Source organism: Anolis carolinensis, chromosome 2, assembly GCF_035594765.1.
Source record: "Anolis carolinensis isolate JA03-04 chromosome 2, rAnoCar3.1.pri, whole genome shotgun sequence".
Taxonomy (NCBI): domain Eukaryota; kingdom Metazoa; phylum Chordata; class Lepidosauria; order Squamata; family Dactyloidae; genus Anolis; species Anolis carolinensis.
In genome coordinates, this window is record NC_085842.1 from 20,680,928 (window position 1) to 20,706,923 (window position 25,996).

The 25,996-nt window shown below is 44.0% G+C and overlaps 2 protein-coding genes across 2 annotated transcripts in view; both read right to left on the minus strand.

Annotated features, from left to right (window-relative positions):
- Positions 1-25,052, minus strand: part of LOC134295840 (uncharacterized) — a 50,593-nt gene extending 25,541 nt beyond the window's left edge. Inside the window, exons 1-4 of the mRNA XM_062969299.1 lie at positions 24,922-25,052; positions 18,779-19,614; positions 9,751-9,862; positions 6,674-7,941 (exon numbers count right to left, since the gene is read on the minus strand). Coding sequence (XP_062825369.1) covers positions 6,674-7,941; positions 9,751-9,862; positions 18,779-19,501 — 2,103 coding nt within the window. The 5' untranslated portion in view covers positions 19,502-19,614; positions 24,922-25,052. The remainder of the gene's footprint in view (positions 1-6,673; positions 7,942-9,750; positions 9,863-18,778; positions 19,615-24,921) is intronic.
- LOC134297019 (uncharacterized) lies at positions 11,948-18,764 on the minus strand. The gene is made up of 2 exons (XM_062973462.1): positions 15,535-18,764; positions 11,948-12,319 (listed from the first exon to the last, which is right to left on the minus strand). The coding sequence occupies exons 1-2, from the start codon at positions 17,140-17,142 to the stop codon at positions 12,212-12,214; spliced, it is 1,716 nt and encodes a 571-aa protein (XP_062829532.1). The 5' UTR covers positions 17,143-18,764; the 3' UTR covers positions 11,948-12,211.
- Positions 25,053-25,996: the final 944 nt, after the last annotated feature.

Below are 25,996 nucleotides of genomic sequence, written 5' to 3' on the forward strand. Positions count from 1 at the left end.
ACTGTATTTACAAAAACAATATCTACATTTCTTCATAGTAAATAACTGGGCCTGAGCCACTCTAACACACATCTACGGTTTCAGGAGAGGGGGAAAACACCAATCACAGCATCTCTCCTGACACACACGCAGAAGGATGCTTTTTGCATAACTAAGATATGCTGCCTCCCTGTGCAAAATCATTTTCTAACCCAATCCCCCACCCCCTCTTCTTTCCAATCCCTAGCCACCCTCGCCCAGCCCTCCCCATGCAAAAGAGGAGCCAAGGCATTTCCAGCAAGCATGCACCTCCCTCACTCACTTGGGTGCCTCTCTCTCAATGGAAATGGGGAGGAAGCCTTGCAAGCCCAGCCCTCCCAGCCTCCACAGCTCATGCCTCTCTAGGAAAAAGAACTTTCCGAGTTTAACCAGTGATGGCTTGGAGGAGGCAAGGAAAATGTGAGGAATCCATCCCAAAAGGAAAAAACTGAGGATCAGCCCTCTCTTTTACCAATACAGAAAGCCACCAGTCCATGGGTGCATCTGCACTGTGGAATGGATGCAGTTTGGCACCACTTGAACTGCCATGGCTCAATGCTATGCAATGTTGGGAGTTGTAGTTTGGCAAGGTCTTCAGCCTTCTCTGTCAAAGAGTGCTGGGGCCTCACCAAACTACAACTCCCATAGCGTTGAGCCATAGCTTTGTTTCTTTAATGTCAGCAGTAACTTGAGAATCTGTAAGTCGGTTCCGGTGTGAGAGAATTGGCCATCTGCAAGGACGTTGCCCAGGGGACGCCCGGATGTGTTGATGTTTTTACTGTTTTTGATGGTTTTGATGTTTAGCCCCAGTGGCGAAGTGCGTTAAAGCACTGACCTGCAGACCGAAAGGTCCCAGGTTCAAACCCCGGGAGCAGCGGGAGCGGCCGCTGTTAGCTCCAGCTCCTGCCAACCTAGCAGTTGGAAAACATGCCAATGTGAGTAGATCAATAGGTACCGCTCCGGTGGGAAGGTAACGGCGCTCCATGCATTCATGCCGGCCACATGACCTTGGAGGTGTCTACTGGCAACGCCGGCTCTTCAGCTTAGAAATGGAGATGAGCACCAACCCCCAGAGTCGGACACAACTAGACTTAACTTCAGGGGAAACCTTTTCCTTACCATCCTTGTGTTCCTGCATGGAGCTGGAGCTGACAGAGGGAGCTCAACCCGCTCTCCCTGTATTCGAACCACTGACCTGTCAGCAATCTTGCCGGCATAAAGGTTTAACTTGGGGGTCGGGACCCCTGGGGGGGGGGGTCGCAAGAAGGTGTCAGAGGGGTCGCCAAAGACCATCAAAAACACATATTTCTGATGTTCTAGGAACCCCTTCGGGAGAGAAAATCTCTCCGCCTGCCATGGGGGTTCTGTGTGGGAAGTTTGACCCAATTCTATCGTTGGTGGGGTTCAGAATGCTCTTTGGTTGTAGGTGAACTATAAATCCCAGCAACTACAACTCCCAAATGTCAAGGTCTATTTTCCCCAAACTCCACCAGTGTTCACATTTGGGCATATTGAGGATTCGCGCCAAATTTGGTCCATATCCATCATTGTTTGGAATCCACAGTGCTCTCTGGATGTAGGTGAACTACAACTCCAAAACTCAAGGTCTGTGCCCACCAAACCCTTACAGTATTTTCTCTTGGTCATGGGAGTTGTGTGTGTCAAGTTTGGTTCAATTCAATTCCATCGTTGTTGGAGTTCAGAATGCTCTTTGATTGTAGGTGAACTATAAATCCCAGCAACTACAATTCCCAAATGACAACATCACTCTCCCCCAACCCCGCCATAGGTTTGGGGCCAGGAACCCCATGGATAGCAAAATGTGTGGATGTTCACATCCAGTTATATGTAATGGCATAGTAAAATGGTAACTCTTATATAAAACTAGCTGTGCCCAGCCATGCGTTGCTGTGGCAAAGTGGTGGTAGTATTGGTTAAAAATTGTTGTGCAATTTTTATTTGACGTTATTTGTATTTTTAAATTATTTGTAAGTTATCTTTTTATTTATTATATTTTATTATTTTCTTGTATTATTTTTAGTTATTTTCTGTTATTATAGTATTTCATTGTATTAATTTTTTAGTGTTTTTAATTATTTTTAGTGTTTTTTTATTATTTTTATTGGGTTGCTAGGAGACCAAGTTGGAGGAGTTTAGCCTTCTAACTGGCAGCAATTGGATAAAAGCAATCATTCCTCTCCCTCTAATTAGGACTTTATTTTTCTTTTCTTTTTGTTGTATCAACCTAGAGGCGTGGATGATGGGTTGTGTTGTCAAATTTCGAGGTTGGGGGGCCTGTAGTTTTGTTGTTTTGTGGGTCGCCGTGAGGCCATCACTCTTTTATATATATATAGACTAGCGTACATATCCAGCATGGCCTGGGTGTTGTTGGGACTATTGCTTAATAGTCCCAACTTTTAGAAATACATAGAAATACACGTATAGAAATACGTTTTCATATGTGTATTTGTAGTGTTTTTGCAATTTTTAGATATTTTATTCTAAAATAAATTTCATCCTAGATTTTCTGTTTTTCCTCCACCACAGACATCCCAGTGTTTCTTACTCTCTCCACTGGTGTAGAATTTGCATGACTCTGCCCACTGCCTCTCCGATAACCCTTTCCTATTCTTTTCTATGGCACACAGCAAACAGAGCAATTGATCAGCAACTGAACATACTGGAGAGGTTTGATTTATAGATTTATAGAAGTTGTAGGGACTGGGATGTATAGTTCACCTGCAATCCAAGAGCACTCTGAACTCCACCAACAATGGACCTGGAACTAACTTGGCATACAGAACCCCCATGACCAACAAAAAATACTGGAGGTCTTTATAGGAGTTGTAGTTCACCTAAATCCAGGGCGCGCTATGAACCCAAGCAATGATGGATCTGGACCAAACTTGGCATGCATACCCGATATGCCCAAATTTGAATAATGGTGGGTTTTGAGGGGAAATGGCCTGGGCATTTTGGAGTTGTAGGTAGTGGGATGTATAGTTCACCTGCGATCAAGGAGCACTCTGAACTCCACCAAAGATGGAAATGGACCAAACTTGGCACACAGAGCCCCACGACCAGCAAAAAATACTGGAGATCTTTAGGGGAAATTCACCTTGATTTGGGGGAGGTGTAGTTCACCTACATCCAGAGAGCACTGTGAACCCAAACACCAATGGATCTGGACCAAACTTGGCACACATACTTGATAAGCTAAATTTGATTACTGGAGGAGTTTGGGGGGAACTGACCTTTCTTTCTGGGAGTTGTAGTTCACTCACAACCAGAGAAACTGCGACCTCCACCAATGATGGACCTGGACCATACTTGGCACACAGAACCCTCATGACTAACTCAACCTACTGGAGGACTTTGAGGGAACTGACTCACAATAACAATAACAATATTTATAGATCACCCTCTCTCCCCATAGTGGGAGTTGTAGTTTACCCTACAGATAGGACACCGAACTCCACCGATGATGCATCCAGAGCAACCTTGCCCAACATAACAAACTTCAGGTATTGATGGTTTCTCAGGGTTAACCTGCCATGATGTGAGTTGTAGTTCACCCACAACCTTATGCATTTTGTACAATTAAAAAACTGATTCATTCAAATAACCCAGGAATGCGGGGTACCCAAGCTACTATTTAAAAAAACAGGATGTCATGAGAATAATAATAACAATAATCTGCCTAATAATAATATCTGCCTAGAAGATCAGGGGGCAGAGGACTCTTACAAGTAAAACAAGCAGTCAAAGAAGAAGAACATGCCCTGGCAGAATATGTAAAGCAAAGTGAAGAACCTGCTTTGATTGAAGTCAAAAATCAGAAACTCCTCAAAGCACAACAGACAAAAAATCAGTACAAGAAAACCGCACTACAAAGTAGAGCTAACAGCTGGCACAACAAAACATTGCACTGAAAGTTCCTTGACAAAATTGAAGGAAAAGCTGATAAGGAGAAGACCTGGCTCTGGCTCACGAATGGGACCCTGAAGAAGGAGACAGAAGGCCTGATCCTTGCAGCCCAGGAGCAAGCCATCAGAACAAATGCAATTAAGGCCAAGATCGAAAAATCAGCTGATGACCCAAAATGCAGACTGTGCAAGGAAACCGACGAAACCATTGATCATATCCTCAGCTGCTGTAAGAAAATTGCACAGACAGACTACAAACAGAGGCACAACTATGTCGCCCAAATGATTCATTGGAACTTATGCCTCAAGTACCACCTGCCAGCAGCAAAGAACTGGTGGGATCACAAGCCTGCAAAAGTATTGGAAAATGAGCACTCAAAAATATTGTGGGACTTCCGAATCCAGACTGACAAAGTTCTGGAACACAACACACCAGACATCACAGTTGTGGAAAAGAAAAAGGTTTGGATCATTGATGTCGCCATCCCAGGTGACAGTCGCACTGACGAAAAACAACAGGAAAAACTCAGCCGCTATCAGGACCTCAAGACTGAACTTCAAAGACTCTGGCAGAAACCAGTGCAGGTGGTCCCGGTGGTGATGGGCACATTGGGTGCCGTGCCAAAAGATCTCAGCCGGCATTTGGAAACAATAGACATTGACAAAATTACGATCTGCCAACTGCAAAAGGCCACCCTGCTGGGATCTGCGCGCATCATCCGAAAATACATCACACAATCCTAGACACTTGGGAAGTGTTCGACTTGTGATTTTGTGATATGAAATCCAGCATATCTATCTTGTTTGCTGTGTCACACAATAAAATAACAATAATAAGCCAAATAATAACAAATAATAAGCCACCTTGAGTCCCCTTCAGGGTAGAGAAGGTGGGATAGAAATACCGTAAATAAGTGAATAAATGGAAGAATCGCGTTAGGAAGAGTTCTGTAAGGTTTACTGAGTAATGGGCTCAAAACATGTATGTCTGAAGGGGAAGCTTTCTATCTAGAGAACATCATGCCAGGTATAGTACTAAATGAATGTTCTGTTCTTGATTCGTTTTGGATGCCCGGATTAGTTGTGATCTGGAAAGAAAAACAACCTACACAATACTGTTAGGAAACACAGACCCGGCAGAACACAGTGGGATTTTAAACAACTGTATTAAAGTTCTCAGGCTTTCAAAAACGCTTCCTAATGAATTTGCAAACAAGTAACACAATAAAAGAAAGAGGTGACATGATTTAAATAGGTAAAAGGTAAAGGTTTCCCCTGACGTTAAGTCCAGTCATGACTGACTCTGGGGGTTGGTGCTCATCTCCATTTCTAAGCCAAAGAGCCAGCATTGTCCGTAGACACCTCCAAGGTCATGTGGCCACTGGCATGACTGCATGGAGCGCCGTTACCTTCCCGCCGGAGCGGTTCCTATTGATCTACTCACATTGGCATGTTTTCGAACTGCTAGGTTGGCAGGAGCTGGAGCTAACAGAGGACGCTCACTCCGCTCCCGGGATTTGAACCTGGGACCTTTCGGTCTGCAAGTTCAGCAGCTCAGCACTTTAACACACTTCGCCACCGGGGCTCCGATTTAAATAGGGTTGCAGCCAAATACCATTGCTATATACTGTTGAAAGACAAATTTATCCAAGTAGCAAAACTCATGTGATTTTACAGTATGGAAGACTCCTGGAAGAAGAATAAGGGAGAACAAATGATCCCATGGGGCATCCAGGGTTACACAGCAACCCAACAAAATACTGGGTTTCTGTGAGTTTTCCGGGCTGTATGGCCATGTTGTCCACATCTATGGCAGGCACATCTGAGGACGCCTGCCACAGATGTGGGCGAAATGTCAGGAGACAATGCTTCTGGAACATGGCCATACAGCCTGGAAAACTCACAGCAACCCAGTGATTTCGGTCATGAAAGCCTTCGACAACACATTACTCAGCACATTGCCAGGCCAGCCAAAGTGGAACGATACTGCTATAACTCTGTAGTGTATCACCTAGACGAGGCACATTCCAACCCCTGAAATCCGATGATCACTGAAGTGCATTAAAGAAAAAGTTGTGCTTCCTTACAAAAAAGTTAGTGTCTTTAAAAAGAAACCCACCCACAACACACATACACACAGATCATATTAAAAATAAACAAACATCAGTGGAGTAACACAAGATCCCATGCAGCAACCCTCGTCGGGAAAACACAACTTCCGTTGTCGCAAGCAGGTCCAGCTTGCTTTCATGGTCCATGTAGGAGACTTGAAAGAACGCAACGTTGGCCATAATTCAGTTCACATTTCAGATCAAACCAAGAATCAGAAAGTCCTGATCTAATAAGTGCACAATGCTTTAGTTTGAAAGTAGTTTAGGAAATTCCCGGTAATCTTAGCCAAGGAGGGAGAGAAAGGAAAATGCTCCGATCTATGCAATTCATCAGAGCAGATGGATAAAGTATATATAATTGTTGGATCCTCCAGAATGACTGAAGGACCTAGTGTAAGTATGGGCAAACTTTGGTGCTGCAGGTGTTTTGGACTACAACTCCCACCATTCCTAAGCGGCTGAGGGGGAAAAGGAAAGGGCCCGAGGCTGTTAGGAATGGTGGGAGTTGTAGTCCAAAACACCTGCAGCGCCAAGGTTTGCACATGCCTGATAGATTATATTTAATCCAACATTGCTGTGCCTTCTTATCTCCCTAGTCCTGATTGCTTTCTTTCTTTATTCGTCCCTAACTTCAAGTTCAGTGTCTGTTTTCTCACACGCAGGAGGCTTTGGCTCAGACCCGGTTGGGCTTTTTCCACTTTTCTCTCCTCCGTGAGCCGTGTAGTGTCTGTGAAGCTCCGACTTGGACCTGAAGTTCTTGCCGCAGTCCGAGCACAGGAAGGGCTTGACGCCCGTGTGGGTCCTCTGGTGCGAAATGAGATTCGAGTTCCGGTTGAAACTCTTCCCGCAGTCCATGCAGACGTAGGGTTTCTCCCCGGTGTGGATTTTCTGGTGCCTGGTGAGGCTGGTGCTGTCGCAAAAGCTCTTCCCGCAGTCGGAGCAGATGTACGGCGTGCCGCCCGTGTGGACCCTCTGGTGCCGGACGAGGCTCATGTTGGAGTAGTAGCTCTTCCCGCACTCGGTGCACCCGAAAGGCTTGACGCCCGTGTGGGTTTTCTGGTGCGTGATGAGGTTGGAGCTCCACCGGAAGCCCTTCCCGCACTGCACGCAAGTGTACGGCATCTCTCCCGTGTGAATCCTCCGGTGAAGAGTGAGGTCGGCCTTCCGGCAGAAGTTTTTCCCGCAGTCGCCGCAGCTGTAAGGTTTCTCTCCCGTGTGGATTCTCTGGTGGATGCGAAGCTCCGACCTTTCGCAGAAACCCACTCCGCACTCCGGGCATTTGTGCGGCTTCTCCCCTTTGTGGATGATGGAGTGCCGGATGAGGTGCGACTTCACCCGGAAACTCTTCCCGCAGTCCAAACACTGGTAGGCTTTCTCCCCAGCGTGGATCCTCTGGTGGATGGAGAGGCCCGAACTTTGGCAGAAACACTTTCCGCAGTCCAAGCACTTGTACGGCTTCTCCCCGGTGTGGATCCTCTGGTGCCGGACGAGGCTGGTGCTGTAATTGAAGCTCTTCCCACAGTCCAAGCACTTATAGGGCAGGCTGCCAGTGTGCGTCACTTGAACCTCAATGATCTCCGAGTTGTCTGGAAAGTTGCTCTTGTCGGCAGCACTCGCACCTTCCCTCTTCACTGCCGGGACCTCTTTTTGACTCGATGCATCAACAAGAGCCTTGTCGCCTTCGAAAGGAAGGGATTCTCCTATTTTCTCCTCTGGAGAACTTCTTTGAAGTTCAATAGATCCCTGCCAGCCATTGGAAAAATCTTCTGGACCAGAACGCTGTGAAGGCACCTCTTCTGGGATGCCCGTCTCCATCCCATTTGGTGCTCCTCTTCCTTCAATTCCTTTTCGCTGCTCTATCTCATTTGTACACATAAGATTTTCGCCTACATAGGAGAACAAGATGGAAAAATGTGAAATCTTACTTGTAGCACTCTCCCTACAAGCTACAGTAGAGTCTTGCTTATCCAACATAAACGGGCTGGCAGAACGTTGGATAATCGAAAATGTTGGATGAGAAGGAGGGATTAAGAAAAAGCCTATTAAACGTCAGTCTAATAGGCCTATTAAACGGGCTGTGGCGCAGGCTGTTGAACAACCAGCTGCAGCCAGCTGCAATGAATCACTCTGACCAGGAGGTCATGAGTTCGAGGCCAGCTCGGAGCCCCGTGTTTGTCTCTGTCTTTGTTCTATGTTAAGGCATTGAATGTTTGCCTTATATGTGTAATGTGATCCGCCCTGAGTCCCCTTCAGGGTGAGAAGGGCGGAATATAAATACTGCAAATAAATAAATAAATGACATTATTATTTTACAAATTAAGCACCAAAACATCATGTTTTGCAACAAATCGACAGAAAAAGCAGTTCAATACATGGTAACATTATGTAGTAATTACTGTATTTATGAATTTAGCACCAAAACATCACAATGTATTGAAAACATTGACTACAAAAACACTGACTACTAAAAGGCAGACTGTGTTGCATAATACAGAACGTTGGATGAGTGAAGATTGGATAAGCGAGACTCTACTGTATTTACAAGTTTACATTGCCCTCACATTCACTTGGATTTGGGAAGGCATGGGCAAACTTTGGCCCTCCAGGTGTTTTGAACTTCAACTCCCACAATTCCTATGTCGGAAAATAGCAACCTTCTCAAGCCTCCACTAGTTATTTGTTATGTATATAATTCAAATGGCTTACTGTATTGTATATGTGTGTATTGGTGTGCAGTTTTCCTTATTGTGGGAAGAGCTGCAGACTGTATGATCAGAACTGGGAATTGTTCAGGACTCAGACTCCATTTTAGAAAAAGTATGCTTCCGACTTCAGTAGGAACTGTATGCTTTTGGACAACAGTTGAAACAGATGTATGCTTTTTAGAACTAAGTTGAAGCAGACTACAGAAACTGTATTAGACTTTCAGACTAGAGAGATGCTTTGGACTTTGGACTGTTATAAGAAATTATGCCCTGTGTTATCTACACAGAGAACCTGCTTCAAATCCTATCTGCAACTGGATTGATAAGAAATATATCTGTATGCTGAATACATGAAGTTTGTGAGTAAACCAACTATGTTATTTTTAAAGAAATCTGCTTATTTTTGTCCCTTGAGAGCATGATTTAAAAGCAAATATTTAAGAGCAAGTAGATGTTTTTGGGCAACTAAAAAAGAATACTTCTGAAACTCTGCTACACATATATATATATATATATATTATATTATATTATATTGCACGTTTGCATATTTTTGTCCCTAACAGTTCAAAGAGATCTAGGTACATCAGTTTAACAGTTGAGAAACCTAATTGCCTTGCATGAATGCAATTTTCCCAAAAGGTTATGGCATCATCTTTCAAAAGCTTGTGACTTCTAACAAGGTCATGCCTTTCCAAAGATCATAAAATCTCAAAAATGTGATGGAGATGTCCATTCTCCAAAAACAGCCAATAGGCTGTTAGGAATTGTGAGAGTTGAAGTCCAAAAACCTGGAGGGCCAAAGTGTGCCCATGCCTGCCCTAACCTCTGGTTTGCCCATAAACCAGATCAGAAACATTTTTTGATATAATCGTCCAGTGATGCATAAGTGGACCATAATTATTTTCTTCTCGTGCCCTTTCACATCAGAAACTTCTGCATCTCCAAGGAAAGCACACACAAATCATTGTTTTCAACCCTTAGAAACCTTACTCGAAGAATCAGCTACACAGGCATCACTCTCTGGGAACATCCAATTCTGCTTACAGTCCAATAGAATCTGTTTGGCCGCAGGGAAAGTCGTGTCTCTCTCTTTAACCAGCCCCTGAAACATAAAGACAACTTCATTTGCCACAAAGAAATGGAGCAAAAGTGATCTAGTTTAGGCTGGACTTGGGCGCAAAGTACATGCTTATTTCTAATGTTCACTCAATTTTTTGGATTGCCAGTTAGGAATTGTGGGAGTTGAAGTCCAAAACACCTGGAGGGCTGAAGTTTGCCCATGCCTAATCTACGTGGGAGAATTAATGCAGTTAAAACACCACTTTAATTGCCACGGTGCAATGCTATGAAATCCTGTTACTTGGTAGTTTTATAAGGTTCTGAGTGTTCTCTGCCTAAGAATGTTAGTGCTTCCCAAATCACATTCCAGAGCACTGAACCATGACAGTTAAAGTAGCACTGAACTGCATTAATGGTAAAGTGTAGAGCCAGTCCTAGGGACAATCCCTTATGATGTCACAAGAAATATTGTAGACTCTGGTGATGTAAAACAGAGCCTACAGTATAAGAGCCAGCTCTGTCAGGATCGCTCTATCAGCCTGGGACTGGCTGCTTCGGTTATCTGTCATAAAGAAGGGAGGTGGGGAGGGAGGCTGGGAATAGCTGGGGATGGTAGTGTAGATAAGACCATATGTTTTGTTGGAGAAAACTGAAACTGCAGTCAAAAGACTGTGGGCAGTGTTTGCCTACTGGAGATTTGAGTGGGAAAACTTTAGAACTGTCTTCTTAGGATTGTGGAAAGATCGAATAAACAACTTGTCTCTAGCAATTTATTGTTGTGAGCTTGATTTTAACTCCAAGATCTTCCAGAGTCTGACAGGCTCTGTTGATGTCATAAATCACAACACACTAAGCAGCAACCGCATTGTGTTGTCGAAGGCTTTCATGGCCGGGATAACAGGGTTATTGTATGTTTTCCGGGCTGTATGGCCATGTTCCAGAAGTATTCTCTCCTGACGTTTCACCCACATCTATGGCAGGCATCCTCAGAGGTGGTTTTTCCATACCTCACAACCTCTGAGGATGCCTGCCATAGATGTGGGCGAAATGTCAGAAGAGAATACTTCTGGAACATGGCCATACAGCCTGGAAAACATACAACAATAGAAAATAGAAAACACAAAGCCTGATATGTGTATGTATACACACAGTGTGACCCCACTACTGAGGATTTCACTTAGCATAGAGTTTTATTTTCTTTTTCTCCCTCTTTGTAAATCATACTGGAATAAGATATAGATATGAAAAATTAAAACCATAAAGCATAAGAACACATCAGCACTTTAATGGATCCGTCCCCTTGTTCCTCCTCGCTCTGATTTTACCTACGGACCTTTTGGAGCTCTGCACTAGTCACCCTCTGCCGTGCGTAGCAATTCATGCTCAGGCTTTTAAATTAACTGTCATGTTATGTTGTTTTTATCTTGTGTTTTATTGTAATGTTTTTAAATTACTGATTAATTACTGTGTATGTAATGTTACGCTATGTTGTTGTTCGGGCTTGTCCCTGTCTAAGCCGCCCCGAGTCTCTTTGGGGAGATGGTGGCAGGATATAAAAAATAAAGTTATTATTATATTATTATACATCAGTATTACAAGCAAAAACCCAGGACATATATAAATCCCCAACCTGTTAAGAGCTCAGCTGTTTGCAGAAAGTGATGAGGGAGATTCCCCATCTCAAATAGCCTGACAAACCCTAGTCACAAGCTTCAGAAAGTTTGGAATTGTGGATCAACAATTTTGACTAAAAATATATCGAAAAAGAATCAGGAAAAATTGGAACAAGTAGCCGGTTTAAAAATATCAGTGAAAATAAAGTACTTGGGAATATGGCTAACGGCGAAGAATAATCAACTATTTCAAAATAACTACTTATTTATTTATTTGCTACATTTATATGCCGCCCTTCTCACCCCGAAGGGGACTCAGAGCGGCTTACAAATTAAATTTACATACAATATTATATTAGCATAGTACAATACTGGTAATAAATTACTATATTGTACTGTATCAATATATTGTAATATTATTAGTAATAACATGTAAAATATAATATATACTTAATATTATTATATTGTGTCAGGCTTACTTCAAAGGACCAGTCTGAACGCAGATCAAAGACAGCTGCTCTCAAACACAATCTTTATTGAAGAATACATGACTTTGGAAAAGTCGAGAATGACCTAATGTTTACATACATCTAATTTTATCACTTCTGATGCAACGTAACATCACACGCAAATATCATCATCAAACCCCACCTTCTGGATCACATTTCCACCAAGGTTTCTATCCCCCCCACACTACAGCAATTATAATTGTTTATACTTTCACCCCTGAGTTCCCAGGCTCATTTTATCTTCTCCCGCCAGGTGCTCGCATGTTTATGTTATGAAGTCAGATTCAGGGCTTGGAAATTCAGCCCTGGGATCTGGCTGCATGACATGGCGCCCCCGTTTTCTTCGTCCTCCTCTTCGGTTCTTCTTTCACCATAGTCCTGAAACAAATCAAACAATAACTCTATGGGTCCATTTTGTCTAAAGTCCCCATATATTTTTTCAGCAAGCTGCGATGGAAGACTGGGTGTATTTTCCCTAAACTTTTTGGCAATGCCAATTGGAAAGTCACTTCATTGATAACACCCTGTATTCTGAATGGTCCAATATATTTGGGGCCCAGTTTTCTTGAAGGTAACCCCAATTTGATGTTTTGGGTACTTAACCACACTAGATCTCCTTTATCTAATTTATCGCCTTCCACCCTCTTTCTGTCTGCGAACGTTTTATACTTTTTGTGTGCTTCTTTTAACGAAGCAGTCACTTGATTCCAACATTCCATCATTTGCGTTTTCCATTTCCCTGCCTCTGTTCCTTCATTTTCTGTCCACCTCGGCAATTGGGGTAAAGGTTGTATTTCATACCCGTAAACTACTTCAAAGGGGGTTTTGTTTGTTGCTGAATGTATAGTTGAATTAAAGGCTAGTTCCGCAAACGCCAACCACTTAGACCAGTCATTTTGTCTCATGTTAGAGTACATTCGAAGGAACTGCCCAAGCGTTTGCTGAGTACGTTCTACCGCCCCGTTTGTCATGGGGTGAAAAGCAGAACTTAAACTCCTTTCTGCTCCTAGCATTTCCAAGAATTTTTCCCAAAATTTTGCTGTGAATTGTACTCCTCTGTCACTGACTACTCTACTTGGACATCCATGTAATTTGTAAATATGGTTTATGTACAATTCAGCTAGTTTCTCAGCCGATGGTAGCTTCGTCAGTGCTATAAAGTGGGCCTGTTTAGAAAACAGGTCTAATACTGTCCAAATATAACGATGTCCTTTGCTGACTGGCAGTTCTCCCACAAAGTCCATAGCTACACATTCCCAAGGCCTGGTAGGTTCCGCTACTGTCTGTAACAATCCCATAGGCTTCCCTCCTCCCGATTTATTTCTGGCACAATCATCACATTGGACAACATGATTCTTTATGTCCTTCCTCATTCCTGGCCACCAACAATGTTTTGCTATTGCCTTTGTTGTTTTGGTAATTCCTGTATGACCAGCGCTCTGGTTGTTGTGAAAACGATGCAGAATCTTAATCCTTAATATTGCTGGGATATACAGTTTCTTGTTTACAAACCAAAATCCCCCCTTCTGGTCCCCCTTTTCTGCGTTGGACGCGATCCATTGATCTCCTTTATAAGACTGTTTTAGTTCATTTCCCCAGTTATCTTCCCCGCCGAGTTCGACAAAAGCCGTGTCCTCCTTTTGGGTTTGTGCTCTTGTCCTGACAGCTAAGCCCCATTGTTTGTCAGAGAATATTGTCCCCTCCTTTGCTGTGGTTAGGCCTTCGTGTTGAGGCATGCGTGAAAGAGCATCTGCCAAGACATTCTGTTTCCCTTGAAAAAACTTTAATTGGAAATCGAATCTGCTGAAGTATTGCGCCCATCTGATTTGTTTGGGGGACAATTTTCTAGGAGACTTTAAATACTGGAGATTCTTATGGTCAGACCAAATTTCGAATGGGATTCCGCTTCCTTCGAGGAAGTGTCGCCAGCATTCTAAGGCTTTTAATATGGCTAATGCCTCTTTTTCCCATATTGGCCAACTTTTTTCAGTTTCGCTGAACTTCCGTGACAAATATCCACAGGGTTTTAAGTTCCCATTTTGATCCTTTTGCAATAGCACTGCCCCGTACGCACAGTCTGAGGCATCGCAATGGATTATGAAAGGGCTCCTGATATCAGGGTGTTTTAGGATGGGTCCTTCAGTGAAGCATTCTTTTAAGGCCTCGAATGCCTTTTGGCATTCTGGCGTCCAACTCAGTTTGGCGCCGGGAGCTTTCACTTTTGCTGTCTCCCCTTTCCCTTTTGTTTTTAAAAGTTCTGTAAGGGGTGCGGTTATTTGTGCAAAGCCTTTTATGAAGGGTCTGTAAAAATTTGCAAACCCCAGAAATGATTGTAATTGCCTCCTTGTTTGAGGCACTCCCCATTCTTTCACATCTGCTACTTTAGCTGGATCCATAGCTAACCCTTCTGGAGACATCCGATATCCCAGAAAGTCAATTTGAGTTTTATTAAATTCACATTTGGACAGTTTTGCGTACAGCTTTGCTTCTCTTAGTCTCTGCAGAACTTCCCGGACCAATTTTACGTGCTTTTCCTTATCTTCAGAAATGATCAAGATATCATCAAGGAATATGAACACCCCTCTGTACAATAACGGGTGTAGTATTTCATTTATAAGCTGCATAAAGCAGCCGCTTCCATTTTTTAACCCGAAAGGCAAAATTTCGTATTCAAAATGGCCGAATGCGCAGGAAAATGCGGTTTTCCAAGTATCCTCCGGTTTGATCCTTAATTTATGATACGCTTCAATTAAATCCAGTTTAGTAAATATGCTCCCTTTCTTCAATACGGTAATTAAATCCTTGACTAAGGGCATAGGGTATTTATTGTCCTTGGTAATTGCGTTTAAATTTCGATAATCAATGCACAATCTTAGGGAATTGTCTTTCTTTCTCCTAAATAACACTGGAGCCCCGAGAGGAGAATTAGATGGCTTAATGAAGCCTCGAGCCAGGTTTTTATCAATGTATTTTCTCAATTCCTCCTTCTCTTGCACAGACATGGGATACACTTTTGGTTTTGGTAAGTCTGCTCCTGGGGTTATTTCAATCCCTACTTCTATATTTCTTTTGGGAGGCAATTTACTGGCCTCTTTCTGATTGAAAACATCCGCAAAGTCTCTGTATTCAGGTGGCAATAGCTGTGGGTCTATTTCCCCCGCTTCGTCTTCCTCGTCCTCCTCTTCTGCAATTTTGCTTATCTCCCATTGCATCTGCTGTTCTTTAAATGCTAAGCTTTTTCCTCTCCAATCTACTTCAGGATTTGCTTGTTCGAGCCATGGTATCCCCAATATTACATGGTATGTGGCAATAGGGGCTATCACAAAGGATATTCTTCCTCCCCATTTGCCTATTTTGCATGGAACTCCCCGTAATTCCTTTGTAGATACTTCCCCAGCAGCGACTGATCCATCTAGCTGCGAAAATGCAATTGGGGAGTCAAGTGCCATCTGCTGGCATTTCAGCGCTCCTGCTAATTCTGGGGTTATAATGTTCCTAGAACACCCGCAGTCTACAAACGCCTTGCAGGTGGCCCGATTTTCTAGCCCCGAGAGGCAAATTGGTACTACTATCATGCGTTTGTCCCGACTCACCAATCTTTCCGAAGATTCTGGGGCCTGCACCTCCTCCTCCGCACGCCTCCCGGTTGCTGGCTTGGGCTTTGGGGCTTTTGGCGGCTCCCCCTTCCGGGCCCAGCATTCCGCTGCTCGGTGGCCCGTCTTCCCACATACAAAGCATCCCGGTTTAGGTTTGTTGTCGTCTCCTCTGGAGGGAATCCCCGGCCTCCCTCCGGGTCTTTCTTGCTTCCTCGTTTCTCCTCGACCTCTCGCCACCGGTCTTTGCTGGCCGCTGCTGCTCCTGAAGCGCTTTACTTGTGCCAGGGTAGATTCGACGCGCCCCGCTAGTTGAATCCATCCCTGGAGCGTCTCGGGGTCGTCTCTGTGCGCTGCCCAGCTGAAAATCTCGGGGCGTAGTCCCTCTTTAAATAGTTCCACTTTGGTTACTTCAGACCACTCCGGTACCCTTTCCGCGAGGTGGAGGAATTCCTCTGCGTACTCGGGCACCGTTTTGTCCCTCTGTTTTATTCCTTTCAGCTGGTCTCGAGCCCTCAATTGCTCTAGCCGGTCTCTGAACCGGTTCTCCAGTGCGGCGAGGAAGCGGGGCACTGACCTCAGGCATGGGTCGCGTCTGGCATGCAATTGCACATACCAGCTGGCTGCTCCTCGCTTTAGTGTGTTGCCGATGGCTCGAACCCTGCTTGCTTCGGAGGGAAATGTGTGTGCGTTGTCTTCCATGTATCCTCTAATGCTAATTAGAAAAAAGTTCAGTTCCTCTGATTCCCCTCCGTATTCCAGCTTGAGATCTTCCCTTCTAGGCATCCATTCTGCAGCCCTTTGATATTGTCTGGGCGGCATGGGGAAGGGTTGCATCAGGTTTCCTCGGGTGGCTCCTTGGAACACGCCGCGCCCCACTCCGGTGGTCATTCTGCGCGGCTCCTGGAAGTCTGCCGCCGCTGTTGGCTCTTCCGCCCATCCGCATACTGGCCTAGCTGTAGCCCCCTCATCTCGCCTTTCCTCGTCGTACGGCACATCCTCCTCCTCTTCGCCTTCGTCTGCGAATCCACTGGACCCGATCCCTGGCCCCAGTGGCCTTTCCACCCCGACGCCCATTCGGGGGGTTGGGAGCTCTGTTGGAGACGGCGGCCTCAGGGTCCCCAGGGCTCGCTGACGCTCCACTTCTCGCGCCATGCTGTCCCGGAACTGCAGCTCCTGCCAGTATTCCTCATCTCCCTCGTCCCTTGCCGCCACGGGGCTCTGCGTTGACGCCCGCTGGTCCCTCTGGCTCCAATCTCCTTCTTTGCTTGGTTCTTTCTCGGCGCCATATCGGCTGGCCTCCTTCTGGAGATTCTCTTCCAATAATGGCACCAATCTCCCCACGGTTTCCGACAGCCTGGATAAATTAGTTTCCAGGATGGATAACCGCAGGGCCACGGTCTCCGGCATACTTCCTCCAGATCCCCAACTGGTTTCTGCAGCTGCAGAGACGCCTCTTCCGAGCCTGGGAATTCTCTGGGTCACGCCGTTCGGCTTGGGGTACCCCGTAGAGGAAGCTATGGCTTGCAGCGTCTCTTCTCTCTTCGGCCGGGCCCCTTGCAAAGGCCTCTCTGCCTCATTTGGGCTTTGATCTTCTTCCTCGCTCATTATCACTTCACTGCGAATTCCGCAGGAGGGTGAGAAATGGGATTCTCGACTTTAATGTTTACATACATCTAATTTTATCACTTCTGATGCAACGTAACATCACACGCAAATATCATCATCAAACCCCACCTTCTGGATCACATTTCCACCAAGGTTTCTATCCCCCCCACACTACAGCAATTATAATTGTTTATACTTTCACCCCTGAGTTCCCAGGCTCATTTTATCTTCTCCCGCCAGGTGCTCGCATGTTTATGTTATGAAGTCAGATTCAGGGCTTGGAAATTCAGCCCTGGGATCTGGCTGCATGACAATATTGTATTATTAGTATTATATCGTATTACAATATTACTTAAATAAATGGAAGGAAATCCAAAAAGAACTAGAAAGCTGGAAGAATTTAAACCTGTCTTTATTAGGTCGAATTGGCGCAATAAAAATGAATATTTTACCAAAAATGTTATATTTGTTTCAAAACCTCCCCATTATTCGGAATACGAAAATATTTAAAGAATGGAATAAGGATATACAGTAGAGTCTCACTTATCCAACATAAACGGGCCGGCAGAATGTTGGACTGTGGCGCAGCTGGCTAGTAACCAGCTGCTATAAATCACTACTGACCGAGAGGTCATGAGTTCGAAGCCCGGGTCGGGTTAAGCCTCCGACCATTAATAGCCCCGGCTTGCTGTTGACCTATGCAGCCCCAAAAGACAGTTGCATCTGTCAATTAGGGAAATTTAGGGATGCTTTATGCGGGAGGCTAATTTACAACACCATAATACTGCCAGCAAAACACGAGGAAAGGAATGAGGAAGTACAGCCACTACTGGACGGTGAAGCAACAGCTCCCCCTGTGGCCGGAATCGTGAAGCTGGAAAAATGTTAAAAATGCCTCCGAGTCTGTCTAATGTATGTTGTTTGTTTGTTGGCATTGAAAGTTTGCCATATATGTGTTCATTGTAATCCACCCTGAGTCCCCTTCGGGGTGAGAAGGGCGGAATATAAATACTGTAAATAAATAAATAAATAAATAATAAGCGAATATGTTGGTTAATAAGGAGAGATTAAGGAGAAGTCTATTAAACATCAAATTAGGTGATGATTTTACAAATTAAGCACCAAAACATCATGTTATACAACAAATTTGACAGAAAAAGTAGTTCAATATGCAGTAATGCTACGTAGTAATTACTGTATTTACGAATTTCGCACCAAAATATCATGATATATTGAAAACATTGACTACAGAAATGCGTTGGATAATCCAGAATGTTGGATAAGTGAGACTCTACTGTAATGAAATTTGTTTGGAAGGGGAAAAAACCAAGAATAAAATACAATATAATGATAAATTCTAAGAAAAAAGGACGATTTGGAGTACCGGATTTTAAATTATATTTTGAAGTTTGCCCATGCCTGGTATAGATACACAATAGGCCTCAGGCTGGGTGGCCACCTGTCTGGGGTGTTTTGATGATGTATTCCTGCATGGCAGGGGATTTGGACTGGATGGCTCTTGGGGTCTCTTCCAACTTTATGACCCCAAAATCTCATTATTTGGGATATACCAAGAGGACTTCATCTCTAAACAAATGTTCTTAATGACAGCCATTGCCAGAGATATCATCCTCACCTCTTGCTCTTGCCTCTCAGGTCTCTGCTTCTTCTGCGGAAGCCCCTCAGCCAGGGCGACTGCCTGGGCGCAGGTCTTCGGGCAGCCCTCTGTGACCCGGTTCTGGATCTCTGGAGGCAAGATGGCCAGGAACTGCTCCAGGATCAGCAGCTCCAGGATCTGCTCCTTGGAGTGCCTCTCCGGCTTCAGCCACCGGCAGCCGAGGAACCAGAGCCGGCTACAGACCTCACGGGGCCCAGCAGCCTCCTGGAAGCGGAACTGGCGGAAGTTCTGGCGCTGGATCTCCAAGACCACCGCATCCTCGGACTGGTCTTCAACTGGTGGAGTCAGCCCTTTGGAGACTTCTTGAGATGCTCCAGAGGCACCCAACTTGGTTTGGGTCTCCTGATCTTCTTCCACCTTGGATGTGAAGACAAATGGAGAGGCTTGGGCCCCAATTTGGCATGAAGACCCCATTGTTTCTGGCTTCGTGACATCAGAGCTGGTATAGTCCAATGTCTTTGGGAATTCCTGCCAATGGCTCTCTCCCCATAAACAATCCAGTTGTTCACATTTCACCTCCATGTTGGAAGTGTTCAGTGGAAAGTCCTCAATTCTTCCAGCCGCAGCAACGTGGGGGTCATTCCCAACTTTTTCCTCCAATTTGAGGCCGTTGATCTCTTCCACTTCCATCGATGTTCCTTGTTCTGACTTGGTCTGGACCTCTGTACTGATCGTGGCCATTTTCAGTGGGGCAAATCAAACCTTGCAGCCTGCTTTTTTCTGGGGTCTTTCCGCCTACTGTGGCAGATCCCCAGACAAGTTTAAGAGTTGATAACATTCCAGGAGGCTTCTTCCTAAAGAAAAAAGAAATCAGAATAAAAAGAGGGGTAGAGTTGAAAGAGACCCCCAAAGGGCTCGGGCTGGGGCGCAGGCTGGAGAGCAGCTGCAATGAATCACTGCAATGAATTACTCTGACCAGGAGGTCATAAGTTCGAGGCCCACTCGGAGCCTATGTTTGTCTTGTCTTTGTTCTATGTTAAAAGGCATTGAATGTTTGCCTATATATGTAATGTGATCCGCCCTGAGTCCCCTTCGGGGTGAGAAGGGTGGAATATAAATGCTGTAAATAAATAAATAAATAAATAAATAAATCCAGTCCAATCCTTGCCATACAGGAGCACACAGTCAAAGCACTCCTGACAGATGCCCATCCAGCCTCTGCTTAAAAACCTTCACCAGACTCCCAGGCAGCAGCCTATTCCACTGACAAAAATCTCTCACCATCAGGAAGTTCTTTCTAATGTTTAAGGGCCCTTCCACACAGCCATATAACCCAGAATATCAAAGGCAGAAAATCCCACAATATCTGCTTTGAACTGGGTTACTTGAGTCAACACTGCTATACATTCCAGTTCAAAGCATAAAATGTGGATCTTATTTGCCTGTGTGGAAGGGGCCTAAGTGGAAACTCTTTTCCTACAATTTGGATCCATTGTCTTATGTCCTGGTCTCCAGGCACAGAGCAACGCATTAAAATGAGACAGATCAGGATCGTCCTATCAGTACAATTTCTAAAGACCTTTCCTGTGTTCTTCATTGGGAAAAACAACTTTAGCACATTTCTTTTGCCCCAGAGCAAAATAAAAAAGTTTTCTGGGCTGTCTGGCCATGTTCCAGAAGCATTCTCTCCTGACGTTTCGCCCACATCTATGGCAGGCATCCTCAGAGGTTGTGAGGTCTGTTGGAAACTAGGCAAGTGGGGTTTATATATCTGTGGAATAATGTCCAGGGTGGGAGAAAGAACTCTTGTCTGTTGGAGGCACCTTGATTAGCATTGAATAGCCTTGCAGCTTCAAAGCCAGGCTGCTTCCTGCCTGGACATTCCACATATATACTGCCTAGTTTCCAACAAACCTCATAACCTCTGAGGATGCCTGCCATAGATGTGGGCAAAACGTCAGGTGAGAATGCTGCTGGAACATAGCCATGCGGCCCCGAAAACTCACAGCAACCTAATAATTATTATAATTTCCTTACATCAAATATATTACTGCTATTACAATTGCTACTAAATATTATCATGTCTTTACATCAATGTATTATTATTACTGCTATTCCTAATCCCAATAAATATTAATATAATTTCTGTACATCAAATGTTTTATTACTGCTACTATACTACTAATAATAATATTAATAGGTAGATAAGGTAAAGGTTTTCTCCTGACGTTAAATCCAGTTATGTCTGACTCTGGGGGTTGGTGCTCATCTCCATTTCTAAGCCGAAGAGCTGGCATTGTCCGTAGACACCTCCAAGGTCATGTGGCCAGCATGACTGCATGGAGCGCCGTTACCTTCCCGCCGGAGCGGTATCTATTGATCTACTCACATTTGCTCACATAATATTACTCACATAATATTAATAACATTTCCTTATATAAAATTATATTTATATATATATATTATATAGAATGCATTATTACTGCAGCTACTAATAATACAGTAGAGTCACGCTTATCCAACATTCGGTTATCCAATGTTCTGGATTATCCAATGCAGTCTGCCTCCCGCCCGGATCCACAGCTGTTTCTCTAGGCAGAAAGGACTGAATTTTTTACGGCTTTAACTTCCCATAATATTGTTACTGTAAGTTCATTTTAAGCAATTCTATATTTATTTGTAGTCAATTTGTTAGTAGTCAATGTTTCTGTAATCAATGTTTTCAATACACTGCAATGTTTTGCTACTAAATTTGTAAATACAGTAATTACTACATAACGTTACCGTGCATTGAACTGCTTCTTCTGTCGATTTGTTGTAGAACATAATGTTTTGGTGCTTTATTTGTAAAATCATAACGTTTAATAGGCTTTTCCTTAATCCCTCCTTATTATCCAACATTTTCACTTATCCAACGTTCTGCTGGCCCGTTTACGCTGGATAAGAGGGACTCTACTGTAATAAATAGTATTCTTATCATTTCCTTACATCAAATGTATTATTGCTGCTATTGCTACAAATAAATAGTATCTTTATCCTTTCCTTACATCAAATGTATTACTACCACAAATAAAAATAAACATTATTCTTATCATTTCCTTACATCAAATGTATTACTACTACAAATAAGAATAAATATTATTCCAATGTGCCTTCCCAGATTAATAGGAAATCTCCAATACCAAGTCCTATAAGCACTTTATTAGAACTTAGATTGCATATTGCACCCTGCACTTGCCCTATAAGCCTTATATTTCACCTGTCACATCAGCACTTTTAATATTGTACCCATTACTCTGGCCCGGCCCAGTTTTATTGTGTTTTAGCGTATTGTTTACTGCTTGTTGTTTATACTGTTTTAATTGTTTTAATTTGCCTTTTGTTTTGTATTGTTATATTGTGTGTTGAGGCCTTGGCCTTTGTAAGCCGCATCGAGTCCTTCGGGAGATGCTAGCGGGGTACAAATAAAGTTTAATAATAATAATAATAATAATAATAATATTCCTATCATTTCCTTACATCAAACGCATATGAAGCTTCACAGTAAAGCAATTAGTGTGTGTCTAAACATAAAAATAGTCAGTAAACCTTGGTGGGGAATAATGCGGGCTTTTTACATCCCAGGCAGGCAGGCTGTTTGGCTGCCCTGCCCAGCCCCGCTTTCTCCTCCCTGACGCGTGTTTGTTCAGCGCATTCACGCGTTCAACACGCTTCTCTTACCACGCGGCCGCCCGCTGTGTGTGCAGCTGCTGGACAGTCCAACCGGAAGGAACATTCACGTTTTTCCCCTCTCTCGCCCCGCCCCCTTGAGCAAACCCTGGACGTCTATTGGCCAATTGCTCTTTCTGAACATTCTTTAACCCTTTCAATTATTGATTCCCCCAACTCGCCTCTTCCGGGGCTTTGGACTTCAACTCCCAGAAGCCTCCGCCGCCCAGGCCCATGATGAGGCATTCTGGGAGCTGAAGTCTGAAACCCCAAAGCGAGGGAAAGACTGCTTTAAACAAACAAGCTGTCTCCTCCTGCAAAGGAGAAGCGGGTCGGCCCAAAATGTGCTGCTGTCTTAACATATCAATTGCATGAGAGTCAAAATATAATGGTCTATGCAAGCTGGAGGGAGTTTGCATGCAAACAGGAGAAACTGAGGCAAGTGGCAGGTTTGTATAGGACTGTGTGCAGGTTGAGCTTCTGTTATAAAAACTTTAGAAGGGTTGTATGTCTTTCGGGCTGTGTGGCCATGTTCCAGAAGTATTTGTTAGGGAGTGAATATAGCGGAACCAGCAGCGTCCAGTTAACACCATGTGCAAAAGACTCACACCAGGCAGAGGAATTGAAAGAACAAAGGAACTTTACTCTTGCTTGTTGAGTTGAAATATAAAACAGTTCTGCAATCGTACAATGTCCATGTAGTTGCATAGGATCAATAACTAATCAATCAGCATTCAATATACCCAGCATAGCATATTTAAACTGCTACTTGACCGTAGCTAGAGAGCCTGTCTTTTCTGTGCTCTCTCTGGAAGCTCAAATTCCCAACTGACAAACTCAGCCATCTGCCAGCAAACAGATACATTGTTTGAGGCGTGGCTTTGCCTCTGCAAAGCTGAGCTCTTTTGCAGAGATCTTTTGGAAACAACTTTGCAAGGATTTCTTTACACACACACACACACACATAGCAATTTGGCGCAATAGTATTCTCTCCTGACGTTTTGCCCACATCTACGGCAGGCATCCTCAGAGGTTGTGAGGTATGGAGAAACTAAGTAAGGAAAGGAAAGAATATATATCTGTGTAGAGTCCAGGGTGTGGCAAGAGTCCTTTGTCACTGGGAAGCCAGCATTAATGTTTCAGTTAATCACCCTAGTTAGCATTGGAAATGTTTTTGTCTCTTGCCTGGGGGCATCCTTTGTTCAGTCATTAGCCCTCAGAGTGTTGGTTCCCATCTACTGTTTTGATTTTAGAGTATTTTAATACTGGTAGCAAGAGACAAAAACCTTTCCAATGCTAATTAGGGTGATTAACTGAAACATTAATGCTGGCTTCCCAGTGACAAAGGACTCTTGCCACACCCTGGACTCTACACAGATATATATTCTTTCCTTTCCTTCCTTAGTTTATCCATACCTCACAACCTCTGAGGATGCCTGCCATAGATGTGGGTGAAACGTCAGGAGAGAATACTTCTGGAACATGGCCACACAGCCCGAAAGACATACAACAACCCTGTGATCCCGGCCATGAAAGCCTTCGACAACAAAGTTTAGAAGCTTTGGGAGTAGACATATTTTGATTTTTTAAAAAGTTTTTGGAATACAGTAGAATCTCACCTATCCAACATAAACGGGCCGGCAGAACGTTGGATAAGCGAAAATGTCGGATAATAAGGAGGGATTAAGGAAAAGCCTATTAAACATTAAATTATGATATGATTTTACAAATTAAGCACCAAAAACATTACATTTTACAAACTGATAGAAAAAGGAGTCCAAAAAACAGTAATGTTACTGTATTTATGAATTTAGCACCAAAACATCGCAATATATTGAAAACATTGTCTTAAAAAACATTGACTACTAACAAATTGACTACAAATAAAGATAGAATTGCATAAAATGAACGTACAGTAGCAACATGGTTGGAAATTAAATCCATAAAAAATTCAATCCTTGCTGCCTAGAGAAACAGCTGTGTTGGATAATCCAGAACGTTGGATAAGCGAATGTTGGATAAGTGAGACTCTACTGTACCTGCATACCAGCATTTGCATTTATCATGTGCTATCTTGGAGATGGGACCCAAATTTCAACAGAAATATAAGTTATACATAAAGCCTGAAGGTAATTGTGTACACTTATATTTTTAATTATTTGGTGTATGGAACACAGTTTGTGTTCATTGAACCATCAGAAAACAAAGGTGTCACTCTCCCAGCCACCCGTATGGACAATTCTGGAGTAAAAGTGCAAATCTGTACGTGTGTATGTAATAATAATAATAATAATAATAATAATAATAATAGCATGAACATGTGAAAACTGTGGTCAGCAAAGAATACACACAACGGGTCAGAAAAATTCTCAAAAGCAAGCTCAATGGAGGCAACACCATCAATGCCATAAACACCTGGTCCATACCTGTCATAAGATATCTTACTTACTTACTTACTTACTTAGGCGATCCCTCGTCGTTCGAGGACGATAGTCTTCCAACCTTGGTATCTTGGGCGTGTGTTCTTAGGTGACTGAAGAGACCGATTCTTGACCCGCATATTCTCCCGCAGTGAGGACATCGGTTTCCTGGTGGAAGGCGGTCCCGGTCGGGGTTAGCTTGACGCTCCTTCCTCTTGGCACGTTTCTCCCTTAAGCCCTCCGTTCGTGCCTCTTCGAACTCCGCAGCACTGCTGGTCACAGCTGACCTCCAATTAGAGCGCTCAAGGGCCAGGGCTTCCCAGTTCTCAGTGTCTATGCCACAGTTTTTAAGGTTGGCTTTGAGCCCATCTTTAAATCTCTTTTCCTGCCCACCAACATTCCGTTTCCCGTTCTTGAGTTCGGAGTAGAGGAGCTGCTTTGGGAGACGGTGATCGGGCATTTGGACAACGTGGCCAGTCCAGCGGAGTTGATGGTGTAGGAGCATCGCTTCAATGCTGGTGGTCTTTGCTTCCTAAAGCACGCTGACATTTGTCCGCCTGTCTTCCCAAGAGATTTGCAGGATTTTCCTGAGGCAACGCTGATGGAAACGCTCCAGGAGTTTGGTGTGATGTCTGTAGACAGTCCACGTTTCGCAGGCGTAGAGCAGGGTTGGAAGGACAATGGCTTTGTAAACAAGCACCTTGGTATCTCTACGGATGTCCCGGTCATCAAACACTCTCTGCTTCATACGGAAAAATGCTGCACTCGCAGAGCTCAGGCGGTGTTGTATTTCAGTGTCGATGTTGACTTTTGTGGAGAGGTGGCTACCAAGGTAGCGGAAATGGTCAAGATTTTCTAATGTTACACCGTTAAGCTGTATTCCTGGCTTTGCAGAGGGATTAGCTGGTGCCTGTTGGAAGAGCACTTTGGTTTTCTCGATGTTCAGTGAGAGGCCGAGCTTCTCGTATGCTTCTGCGAAGGTGTTTAGAGTGGCTTGTAGGTCTTCTTCTGAATGCGCACAGACTACGTTGTCATCAGCATATTGGAGTTCTATAACAGATGTTGTGGTGACCTTGGTTTTGGCTCTCAGTCTGCTGAGGTTAAATAG

Excerpts from the sequence above, each read along its gene's own strand:
- LOC134297019 (XM_062973462.1), bottom strand. The coding sequence starts at position 17,142 with ATGAGCGAGGAAGAAGATCAAAGCCCAAATGAGGCAGAGAGGCCTTTG. Across the intron at positions 12,320-15,534 it reads CAGAATCTTCGGAAAGATTG|GACTATGGTGAAAGAAGAAC; the intron begins GTGAGTCGGGAC and ends GATTTGTTTCAG.